General features: G+C 35.6%; 1 protein-coding gene across 1 annotated transcript in view; it reads left to right on the forward strand.

Annotated features, from left to right (window-relative positions):
- Positions 1 to 13671, forward strand: part of LOC149538266 (Clathrin adaptor complexes medium subunit family protein) — a 114719-nt gene that overhangs the window by 51678 nt on the left and 49370 nt on the right. The window contains exon 3 of the mRNA XM_089799634.1: positions 11783 to 11873. Within this exon, the coding sequence (XP_089655760.1) occupies positions 11783 to 11873 (91 nt within the window). The remainder of the gene's footprint in view (positions 1 to 11782; positions 11874 to 13671) is intronic.

The following is a 13671-nucleotide window of genomic DNA, read 5'->3' on the forward strand; positions in this document are numbered from 1 at the left end:
TCTTATTTTTGCAGGTTTATGCATTTATCCAATTCATATGGAGTACACCACTCATCTAGGCCCTTTTTGGCTATCTTGGATGATCACTGGTGTGATTTTCCAGCTTACATTATAAAATATTCAGTTATGCAAAGTAAATACTCATCCTGTCTCATTCAACATTACATTTTTAGCTTCCCTGAAATAGTGCTGGGCCCAAGGTTTATATTGTTGAACCGAGAGCTTTGATACCATATGTAACAACTTGTTTTCCCCTGCCTTAAATAAAAACTATCATATCATTGAGTAGAGTTACTTTACATATTCATGAGCATGAGAAGGCAATTACAACAACTACTTTACATATTTGGATGAAAGAGAATCAACAACTGTAACAAAATATTTAAATCCTAAACAATTGAATGGAAAATTAAAATAACTGATTTAAAGATATTAATCATCTAAACGTATCTTCGACTAAAATTGCAAATTCATAAAAGTAAAATACCCATTAATAAAAGATGATTGAATGTAGATGATATCTCTGTTTTGTTCAAGTCTTGGCGTTTGGTGGAGTAGAGAAGCATTGTCAGGGGCTTAACCTCCCAACCACAGACCCTTAAGTATCCCCACACAATCTTAACTAAGAAAGGCTCTCCCTACCTGGGAATAGGCATGGGACACCCCGTCTTGCCCCTGAGCATCCATTTGGAACTAGACTCTATCTATATCATCAATGCTTTCTTTCCATTTAGAAGCTAAAATCCTTGAGCTTCATATAATAAATTTTAAAGAATAGAAAATAAAAAAGGAAGCACGACTTTGTAAAGTAATACCACTTCCTTGTGCTAGTGGAAGCTGAAATGATTGGTACTACTCTTTAGCACTTGCTAGTAGTTGTGATGCAAGACTATTACTGACCCACGACACTATATGTCTGTAACCTCAAGCAATGTTGCATGACACAGTATGAATGTAATCACAAAATGATGCATAGCACTATGTGAAATGTAATCGCGATAATGATGCACAAGGTTGTGTGAATTGTAATCACAAATAATTACGTCGACATTGTAAAGCAACTATAGATTGTGCTGGGTTTGCAATGGAAATGCAACTGTCAATGAGATATGGAATGGATAGTGCATAAGGAATTTATAGATAAAATGGGTGTGAGATCTTTGATTATGAGAAATGCGATTGTTTGGCATCAAAAGCCATCATATGTAAAGAACTTTGTCTATTTGTTGCATGCTCGGTTACTAACAAGAAGCAAGAAGGTGGCAGAAATGAGTTATAAACAAGAGCCATCGGTAACACTTGGCAATTTCATAATATTAAATGGCCACCAAAATAATAAGGGTAGGATGAAGAATATAAAAGAATATAGCTGCACATGAAATAATATTAACACCATTGCCAAGGTTGGAAAAATAATAATAATTTCATCCTCCTAATGTTTTAATATAAGGACATCATTGTACCTACCTATACTCATATATGCACGTACATGTAAACATATACATGCATAATAGTCTAAACATATGTATTTTGTGTATATAGGTGTATATGTTCTTGTACGTCTTAATTGAATTATGCGTATATACATATATGTATGTACATGTACAAGTACATATAGATATCATGGTGTTGTTATATTAAGACATGCCTGACACAACATGGAGCTTCGAGAATATCCCAATTCATAAAGGTAAGAATTTTGTTCTTAGTTTGATTAATGCTTAGTGTTTTTCTTTTATTATTTTAATGATATACACATATTGACCTGCTTAGCTCATGGTGTTCCAAAGTATATTCTGGCTTGCCTAGCCGTTTGCTGTTAACCATGGTGGTTTAGGACTCATACCTATTTGCCCAATTATAGGTGGTGCCCTTGTGCCCAATTCCTTTTCTGGAATGCTTCCCCCCCTTCGCCACACTCCTCAAGTTAAAATTTATCATGGTGTCAAGATATTGCTCATCATTTTATGAAGTCAAAATTATCATAGCATATGATCATATTAGCCATCCATTTCCAATTCATATATCGTCATAACGATTGACCAATATTCCATTTTCCCATTAGATCATAAGGAATAACCCACACTTCATTTTCACATGAACCATAACGAATAACTAATTTAACCAATTACTCAACTTCGCATGAAGCGGTAATGTCTATAAAGGAACATTTAAAACTGAGCCAAAATTTGGGATGTAACATATTGAATATATCTTAAATCAGAACATTATCTATTGCCTTCTGTTACTACATTACAATAATCATTGGTACATGTTTACTTGGATGATTACAATTAAATACTACTACACATTCATCTTTTGAAGGAGATTAAAATACATGCATCAAATGATGATATGAACAATGTTACATCATCACATCATCATGGAGCTACATAATAAAATACAATGAATCATAGAATCATCTGGCTACATGAACATAAAATTGCAGTGAAGAAGATGCAAGACCATTTCAACTCTCAATTAAACTTTGAAAAATACTCGATGGTTAAAACATTTGCCACCCAACATGTGGGACCCACTACCCCGAGCTAGGAGATAACTCAAGGCTCAACCATGCACAAGCACCCTCAAGCAAGTTAAGGTGAAGGAACAACAAAATCCAAGAATAACATAGGGAAAACACTTGGGTAAACAACATGGATACACAAGATACCACACTATATCAGAGGCAAACCTCAAGGTTGAATGAAGGAATCCTAAGACACATGCTTGAGAGTGTCAACACATAGCCTCAATCTTGAGTTACCCAGGTTTTTTCCTGTGGAATTTGACCCTTAAGACTCTTTGGTTACCTTAGTCTAGTCACTTTGGATATCGACCACCAAGTGAGATTCGTGGAACCTTACAATCCTTTAGGGTTTAGGGTTTTAGCCTATACTAGTGTTAGTACACATATGGACCCAGATTTCAAACTTTCAGTTTCAGGTTCTGAACCTCTCTGAAGTGCTTCGAACTTAAGTTCAAAGTGGTTTGATAGTTCGAAGCAGTTCAAATGCAGATTGGTTAGTTCAAAAAAGTTTAGAATTCTGTCTCAATTCATATTTCAGGTTCAGATTTTGTCAGTTCAATGGTTTCAATAAAGTGCAAAAGTGCAGATTAAGATAAAAATCAGGTCAAGTGGTTCGAGGAAGTTCAGTGGTTCAAATGATCTATCCTACAGGTTCAACACAAGCAAAGTCCAGACTCATGGTTCAAAGTGCAGAATGGTTGACTCAGAAAAGTTCATAATTCAAGATCAGATACCATCAGTTCAGCAGTTTCAAAGGGTCAATGAGTTTGAAGTTCGAGTACAGGTTCAAATCAGATTCTGAAAATGCAGTTTCAGTTCCTCAAATTCAGACTGATAACTCCAAATGACTAACTCATTCGGCTCAGACTCAGTGATTAAGAGATCGAATCAGAAGACCAGGATCAGTACAACAATTTCAAATGAGAATTCAAAAGCTCAATCCAGTTCAAGAATTTAAAGTTCAAAGCTCACTTCAGTTAAGCATTAGAATCTGGTTTTGGCTCAAGGTTCAAGTTCAGAGCAATAGACAAGTTGATATAAAGTTAATATTCAAAAATATGGATTTTGAAGCTTGCAGATGAAAATATAAGTATGGGTTGATGATTCAATGAATGGTGGGCTTGAAACATTTTTTATTTCTCATTATGTGTTCCTACAAAGGAGTTATGTTGGTTAAAAAGAAGATTGAGCACTTTGATCTGTGAATAGATATTCGCACCCTGCTCACCAAGAATAGTAGACATAAAAGGTCGGGCATGATGGTATATATTTCTTTGGGAACATAGTCTACATGAATGTAGTCATCTTCAAAACCCGAATACTCTTCTTATTAGGCATGGAGTGAAGTCTTATTCGTAGTAGCAACTTATTATGGAGAAAGCCGACCACAATTCAGAGAAAAATTGGGTTCCTCAATTCAAGGGCAGGGTATATGCAGAAATTGCTTCCTTTCCAATCGGCAGATTGGCAACCATGGGGGCCAATTCCATTTTTGTGTGCCATTTGTGAAGTAGGCGAACGAGTCTGACTGCATTATCATTCTACATAACATTTGTTATTGGGCTGCATATCATCACATTTCCTTCATTTGGATTGTTAAGATGTGCTGAGTATTACTTTGATCATACTCTCTTGGCTGCTATCATAGATTCACGTTCCTCGAACTTGCTCTCATTTGAATAGTCAGGATAATTACTTTGAGGGAAACTCACAAGCTGCGGTGATGAGCCAAAATGAACATCTAAAATCATATTAAAGTGATCGGGTGTGCTAGCTGTTGGGACCCGCAAGCCAATTGCATAAAACTCCAGGTTTGCAGCTTTAAAATGGTACATGGATTTGGGTAGTGAAGGCTCGGGTGCCTTTGGCGAGTATGGTTAAAGTGGGCAATGAAGCTGAAGCATCCAAGGCAGGGTTGCATATCATTACACTCAAACAACTTTTTCGCATGGAGACCAAGCAAACAGTAGTATTATCATGTATTGGTGCCATTATAAATACATATATTCTTCATGACCCCCGAGCTGTTTGCATATATGCCCAATGCGTACCGCGGGTAGCACTCCATCACGTGTACATCACTGAATAAGCTGAGTGTGCTTCTTATTCAGTTGCAGGGAGGTGAATCAAAAGATTCACATGTCATAAATATCTTAGACATCATTCAAACCGACGCCTTATAATCCTCCATGGTTATACGCAAGGTGTTTGGTGAATCGACAATACAATAGCCATCTCCATATTTCAGATTCAAAGGCTTGAAAATAGATATTTTAATAATACCCGATTCGCAAGCAAGAAGAAAGATAGCAAGCCCGAGATCCACTTTCTTTAAAACAGAGAAAGACTTGAATTTGGCTATGCACAGAATGTGAAGTAAAAGGACAACATGAAACGATCATTCATTGACATTTGTCAATTAATTTGATGTACCTGTCCAAATCTGATATAGCCAAACCAAAATATTAAAACATTGATTAAAAAGCTTTGAAAGCCATTTGGCACAAGAGGACATCATAGAGTTGAAAGGTCTCATCGAGACAATTTTCAAAGATTATAGATAAACATGAACTTTCCATAACCTTTATTTCATAAAAGTAAACCCATGGCGGAAAAAGTAGGAATTTCCTGAGAATATAAAAAGACCACCATAGCCCAGTGATTAATGAGGGGTACTTTAATAAAATTAGAAACTGTGGTATTTGATTATTATCAAAAGGTTGGTCATTATGTTGCCAGGAACTGAAGATAATATGAAAGGGGAAATCATAAAGTTCTCAAGATTTAGTTAGGGAAATTGAAAAGCCACAGGAAAAGAGAAGGTGATAAATATATGACAACGCAATAGCAAAAAAGGGGGGTTTTTCCACTTTCTTTTCTGGGGCTGAAGACTTTGGGCTACAGAACAGAGGAGTCTTATCGGAAGTTTTATTTTGTATTTGTTGAGAAAGAAAGGGCAGAGTTTTGTTTAATTTTCCAAACTGTGTGTTGGAAAATAGGGGACATTTTGATTTTGAATCTATGCAGGGGGAGGGAATTCAGATTTCCTTTTTAGTTAGTGATTTAGATGCATAATGTAATGAGAACTTTTTTGTTTCTGCTTTTTTAGAGGAGGGAGACTCGGGAGATAGTTGCATACCAGAACTTTGAATCTGAGCAATTTTCTTTCCACTGATCGTTGTCTTTGTATGACTTTCAGTTTTCTCTAAATGCATTTGTGTCATGGCTTTCTGAATATATTTAATTCTAAAGTGTCTTTAAAGCTCTGATTCTTTGCTTTCTCAGGGTTTATTCTCTTTGTAACGCTGCATGCAAATGGACTTTGTGTCATTTGTTACCTATTTTCTTGTAGTCATTTAGCTTTCCGCGTCTACTTTGTGTTTATAGGTAGATGCTTGTAGTCCTTTCGTGCTTTCTGGTTAAAAGCATCCATAATTAATTCATTGTATATCTTATATGGGGAGCTGTACCCGATAAAATTCAGAGGAAGGTTATCAATCCAATGATAACTTGTCCAATTGTTGTTGTTGATTAGTCCTCTTACTTGGGCAGTCGGGGTTATATTTGCACATATTTTCTTGGAGGACAATCTGTTCACTAACAACTAGCAATCAAGGAATGGGTGAGGCATCTTAAGTATCTTATTTAATGTGTATTCCACTCCAATTCCGTTATTAGTTTATCACTTGATTACAAAACTCATCAATGGGTTACCCTAGTTTGGCCACATTGGGCTTCAGCCCTTGTTGGGAGCCACTCTCCTAGCTATCTTCCTAGCAAACCATTCCCAAAAGAAACTAAAGCAAAAGAATAGTGATTTCCAAAACTTGTCAAGACTCACCAAAATGCTTTCTCACCATAGAGGGTCATCAATAATACCATCACATCATAATATCCACAAGGACAAAGTAAAATAACCACTCTTGTCTCAATGTAGACCTTAAACAAAATACAAGGAATCTAATGCATGTCCACAAGGAACCAATCAATCACATCATAGGAAGAATTTTCAGCCAGTATAATGCACCAATAAAGTTCTACATCACATTCAATTCAAGTAGAAAATAATTCAACATGTCAATTCAAGGATAAATTGCAATCAAAGGCGAAGTAATGTATTTCCAGCCAATGGGAAGACAACTAATATTCCTCGAACAATCTTCCCAATTAATTAAACAAATGACAGTCATATACAAAAGCTTAGTTCACAATCATGACATAATGAACAACAACATCAAGAATAAGATTGAGTTTGACTAGGTACAAGCTTATATGTATTACTTTTCCAATTTATAACTATCTAGAAAATAATTTAACAATTCTGACCAAAACTACTAATTTAAGAACTACTAACTATGTTTAAATGTTTGAAATTCCCTAAGTTCCAAACTAAACTCAGTCACTGAAATGTTAATTGATTAATTAAATTAGAAAGAAACTACATTATTCACTTAATTCAATTATATAATGATAAAACTAACTGGAGACTAAACTCTATCAAGTAGCATAATTATCCAAAATAAGGACATTGGCTAATTCCAATTCTGGGTCCTTCATCTTAGTTTAAAAATCAAATTAACAATGACTTTCCCAGATACTTTCATTATTAGATAATTTATTATAATTAGTATTATTTAAACTTACTAATCAAATAGATTATCATTCCTAATCAATAAATTAATTTTATTACCTAACATATTGTATAAATCTTAAACAATTAAATAACAAAAAAATATTACCTACCTAAGTAATATTCCAGAAGAAATACAATAAACATAATTTTTTGTTATTACTAAAAAAGGTATAAATCTGAAACTGTTAAATCTAAATCCTATACAAAACATAGCATATTCATGTAGACAATAGAACTAATTGCGAAATGAAAATAGTGTTTTAAAAAAGAAAGTCAAGAGTATATTCTTAAACAAAATAAAACTTAGAAACTTTAAAAGAAAGACAGTGTTACTTCTAAATCTAATTCCTGCATTTTTCTTTTCAGCTCCACATATTACCATAAGAAAACAGCAACCAAAGCAAGCTGAAAACTATACTAAGAAGCACAGAATTAAATAACACTTTTCCCAGCAGTAAAGACACACCAAGTGTAGCTCCCAAAATTGCGCTCCCTCCTCCAGTTTCAGACCCGCGTACAAAAGACACCAGTAAGCACAAATTGCCCAATAAAGTGAAATCTATTAATAACATCTAATAATGGCAAGAGAGAAATCAGAACTCTATATGAATCCGCCATCGAATTTTGTAATCCACCTTTGCTTAGAGGGTTATCAGTTGATTTCAGAGGAAGCTAAGAAGAGAACTTGGCAAGGTACACAAACTAAGCCTCCAGGAAATGATTCACAGATTAAAACTTGGATCACAGAATAGATTATCGAATGCAAGTTGGCAATCCATTACAACTGCTGATATGAAAGGAAACAATAGATGCTACAAATGTATTCAACCCACAAAATAAGACATCAATTATGAAGGGTATTACGAAAATTGACAAGGAAATGGAAACATAGCAATGAAACATGAAATAAGATTGGTGCCAGATACATGGGGATGGTAGGATACACACAAAAGATTAGAGAAAGGTTTTGAGAGTTTCAAGCTTAGGAACATGCTGTGGAAGTCCAACAAAGCCTGATGAAGGTGCTTTTCTATCAAACATTATAGGAACTTTGGTAGGTATGTATGCAGATTTTGGTAGCACAAACAAGGAATGCAGTCTGTTTACAGAGCGCTGCAAAGATATATGAAAACATAGCATAGGCAATGAAAGGATAGGTTAAAATACAGAGAGGGAAATAAACATTCACATGGCGTGAATCGGGAGAAGAGAGTGTAAGGAAAGCAATGGAAACCACTGAGAAATGTCAACAGAGACTAGGAGAAAACGAGATTCATTTCAATGATCGGATTAAGAATAAATCATGCCAAATAGCAATTTAAAATGGTTTCTATTGCTGTTGTAATACAGATATAAATATTAAAAGAATCCTGGAACAGGATTATCTATGGCCCGGAGTTAACCTCCAGGTTGACAATCTTGTTAGCAATTGATTTCATGAAGGATAAATTGTGGAAAGAGTTTTAACTTTAAAAGATATAAGCTTTCAAAGAAACATAGCAAAGTGTAAAGACCCGAACTGGCTTCCAATTTGCACTACTTATTGTTTTTGCAATTTCCTCAAAGTTTACTAATTATTGTACTTGTTTTTCGTTTCTAAATATCAATCAGCAACTTCCAGGAATTTAAAATGAAAATATAGATAATCAGACTGTAACTGAATGATATACTTTGCACTTTACTTTGGACAAACATCAATTAGAAGAACAAATTTATTTTATTGGCACCTGGAAAGCAAGTGTTTTTGGCTAGCCGTCCGACCAACAATGCCTTCTTTATTATAATGTTGGCTCCTCAATACTAAATGGCAGCCGCAGATGAAGGTTGCTCTCCACCAATGAATTCTGTACCTTCCTTCAAACACAAATCGATGCCTGAAATGAAATTGCAGGCTGGCCACAATTACAGGTGCTCTGAGTGATTGTGTGACCTCCAAAAGAGCAGCCGCAGGTAACGATTCCACGTCCAGCAGCTGGAAGAATGGACGCAGGCCTGTAATTAAGCTGTCTGCAGCCCCCCATATGCAACGCTATCCTCAAGGGCACAATATTGATTTAAGAAACACTGCCACACTAAAATGCCGACCTCAGAAAACCAAACGATCTCCACAATCAGAATACACAATTGCCAGTCAATTCGAATTACTGCAATTGAAGACGTCCACAACTATCTCTCCTTAGCCACAGGGATACAGTAGGAGACTCAACCAATCTATTTGCAAATGCAATTCTAAAATTGCCCACAGAATTCAATCTTTGAGCAAGATAATAACTCCCAGCTACAGGAAACACAGTTAGGGAGATATAATAAATATTCAGAAAATCACAAATCACTATACCTCAGCAGTGAATTGCCCACTCAACTTCAGACCCTTATACCACAGCAAGGTCAAAGAAATCAGAACTCAGGAAAAAGCCACAAGGCACAAAAGCAAATATATCTTCAAGCGTGCTTTTCCCTATGAAATGTGCTCTCGTTGGCCCAAAGTTTCCTAAAAAACTCTACTTCAAAATTTGTGGAAATTTTCCGAAAGAACTCAACACTAGAAACTTTCCAACACACTTTTTACAAATAGCACTTAATGTCATTATTATAATAATATAAACATTATTATAATAATGCAACTTAATAATTAATGAATAAATAAGAGCTCATGCAATTATTAACTTAATTTACTGCAAGTGACAACCAACTGCCGAAGCCACCCACTGCTCTACGAAAAATAACAACTTGCAAAAATAGACCTACTAAAAATAGTAAATCTACAACTGGGACCCCCAAAACACTCTGTTAGCTCACGAGGGTCACCATGATGAGCTAGCTCCATCAACTACATAGAACTGCTAAAAACTGGGACATCACACAAAGGGTACCGCAATCAGCATTTCCTTGCTGTTAACAATATTAGGTATAAGAAATTGACAACACTTACAGTAAGGGAGTATTGCCAAACTTTGAATCAACAGCCTTTCTCTGCATGATCAAAGCTGGCTTGCCTCTACAAAACCTCCACAGGTATGGATAACATCAGAGTGGCATGCTCACCCCAGAAAGCAATCCAAGGGAAACAGTTTTTTTTCCTCTTATAAAGAAAGATAACCTCCCCATTCGTAGGCATGCACTTGGGGAAGATAAACCGACTTCCTCCATAAATTGTTAATTAATAAGGACATTTTTTGTTACCATGTTATCAGTCATGATTAAATGGCAATAAATAGCATCAATAATAATTTACAGTGATTATAAATAATGATTTTAATGTCTTCAATAATTAAATTAGATTAGATTAAATTTTAATTCATATGAAATGAATATATTAAAAATGATGCGAAGATGTTTGATATCATATTATTTGAGAATCATATTAGATTATTAGACATTGATATCATTATAAATGATACTTTAAGTCGTGTATTAATATTTAAAATAATATTAACAATCAACTTATATAATTCTATCATACCTTGACTAGACAGCTAACACAACACAAATATAACTGGAACATAATAAAAAGGAAGGGATATTACAATATGTATGCCCATTCGGTCCATGAGAAATTGAATCCATGTCTGACCCATAAAACTTTTTCCATCCTTCATGATTTTACCAGGTCTGATGTGTCTTAAGTCATGGTTGTTGTCTATTTGACAACACCATTCTTGTGGATTATAAACTTGATGCCAAGTTGTCTTTGAAGTATCAATGGCTACTCTTAAAGTGTCTAGCTCCGTTAATCCCTCTAGACGTTAATGTGCAACTCCGGGGGGTTTTCTCTGCATCATATTGTTCACAGCAATATATAAGGAGTCAACTCACCACTTAAGTAGTCATTTTCCTTACCCTTGGCAACTTTGTATTGTGATGCTAAGTACGAGGCTATAGTGATTCATACCATATCGGACCTCCTTTGGTATATTAAGTGTTCATCTTTAATTATCGCATCTATCTTAAGTCAATTGGTGACTGGTGAACTACTTATTCATCGAGCCATATATACCATATTTGGTACGGAGTAATATGTATAGCTTCTGTTTCAATACATTTTTAACAAATTGTCTCTTCTAGGAACTTTGCAAAATTGAGTTATTGGATAGGTCCAACTTTACAATATCATAGTTAGGATTTCAATGGGGGGACATGACATTTGTTTTCATTGCAAGTGTCTATTCTACCACACAGACTGGCCTTATTCATTCCTCTCTGAACTTTTATACAGTAATTATCATTGTATAGCTCTGTTATATCTTATTTTCACTGCAATAGCAAAACTTAATGATAAAAAGAGATCTAATTTAATGATTGGGGGAATATTATCCTTCCAGTAGGGTGCCTCTAAACAGTCCACAGTCCAGATAATGATAAAGAACAAAAAAAAATCTATTAACAACGATCCAGGGAGCGGTTATATTATGATTATGAAGAGTCACAAGAATTAAAAGGGCTATAAAATTCTACTAGGGCATGACTCCTAATGTTAACTGCAGAAGACAATAATCTAGAATGTATGTGTTCATGTGAAGGCTTGGTTCTTTTTGTTTCTAAACTGTTCTTTAAATTAAAAATGCACATAGAATTATTTTAGTGTTTGATCACTGATCGGGTAATTCTTTGCATGTCAGGCAGTAGGACTTTTCAAGTCATATTTTGGGGGTGCATTTGACGAAGATGCTATTCGGAATAATTTTGTCCTCATTTATGAGCTACTTGATGGTATGTCTACTGGAACAAATTTATGTTTTGAATGCAGTGCTAACATATATCCCAGCATTTTTGAAGTACATGTTCTTGAGGTCTCTTTTTAATATTTGTGATGAATATTCCCTTACTGATGCAAGGAGAGGTGGGGTGAGTTTTCATGGCAGATCCTCTCTACTCCCAGTTTGAGTTCGTAATTACAAATTATAATTGCAGCACAAATGAAATACGTTGAAGATTTAATTAAATTCAAACAAACAATAGTGTAAAAGTTATTTCAAATTGGCATCTATATATTTCTTTGCCTGGTCTCCTTTTTCCACATTCTCCATACCCACTCTTCTACTTTCTGTTTCAAACTGCTGTATCCCTTTCTCTACACAGTGCTTTCTAGTTATTTCAAATTGGCATCTATATATTTCGTTGCCTGGTCTCCTTTTCCCACATTCTCCCTATTCACTCTTCTACTTTCTGTTTCAAACTGCCATATCCCTTTCTCTACACACAATTTTCTTGCATCATCTTCGCCTTGCAAGACACTGTTGACTTGTCCCTCACGTAACCACATTTCTTGGTATCACAAATCTCATTACACTAACATCTTCTTGCAGTTTCTTTTTTTCCCTGCATGCAGTCTCTTTTCTTTTACATTCTTCTTTACAAAGCCTCTTTCCTCTCTTCACACACTAAGTCCCTCTTATCTACAGTGGACCCTGCTCTATTGTCTTGGGCCAATGCTACTCATAATCTCCTCTGCATTCTACTTGGTCACTGCCTCTGTAAATTCCTTGCTTCACGAGTCACTCCCCCTCTCTTCGCTCTCCACACAGGCTCTTAATCTACAGTCTTGTGTATATGAATTGATTCCTCTTCCCCCATCGCGCGTTACTCTGCTTGCCCTCCATGATTGAGGTGCCTGACCTTTCTCTTGTCATTTTAAATATTGATTTATCTTCAGCCATTGTGCATTACTCAACTCCCCCTTATGATTGAGGAGCACATTTCTACAATTTTCATTTGTGCATATCGAGTAATCAGTGCAATCTGGAAGATCACATTGAGGCATTCTGTCAAACAGTTTCACGTGCCCCATCTTTGTTTCCACATTTGCTTACAAGTCTACTCAGACTGCTGCTTCTTGGCTTTATACTAGCCAATTGCATTTGCTCGAAAGTTACTAAAGCCTTTCTCACAAATTCATTTCTGTTTCCAAGCTCCCATTTTTCACACAGATTAAGAGAATGCTGACAATGGTTGCATAATGAGATCCATTTCCTGCCTCTTCAAATGGAACTTCTGCAAACAGATGAAGAGATGAAAAACTAGGCCAAAACTAGGCCAAGACAAGTTGGAATTGGGGGTAAATCTGAAGAAATTTAGTATTATGCAGACAGTAATTGAAATCACTGCAGTTTTTGCGCTTGAAGAGTGCATTTTCAGTGTTTGGGTTTGGGAACCTGACTAATCTACAACATTGCCACAGAAGCTAGCAAATATGTGTTCGTTGCCACGAACATACTGAAGCTGACTCTTGCATGAGTGTTTTCTGCCACCCCTTTTGCAATTTGGCACATTTTAGATCTGTTTACAAAGTTAAGCTTGTCTTTATGCAATTCAGGCTGGTAATGCCTTTCCTCCAGCATGGCATGTGTGACGGCCTATGTTACTAGATTCAGGGGAGCTCATGTAAACCTAGGCTGAATCCGTTAAAATTTCTGCCTTCTTTTCTGCTTTTAAAGTTTTTTTTTCCACTTTTGATGTTGCATTAAAAAAATACAAAATTGATGTGTGCCATGAACGTCTATGCACTTTT

Source organism: Cupressus sempervirens, chromosome 9 (assembly GCF_028749045.1).
Source record: "Cupressus sempervirens isolate cs-2001-9-10 chromosome 9, ASM2874904v1, whole genome shotgun sequence".
NCBI lineage: Eukaryota > Viridiplantae > Streptophyta > Pinopsida > Cupressales > Cupressaceae > Cupressus > Cupressus sempervirens.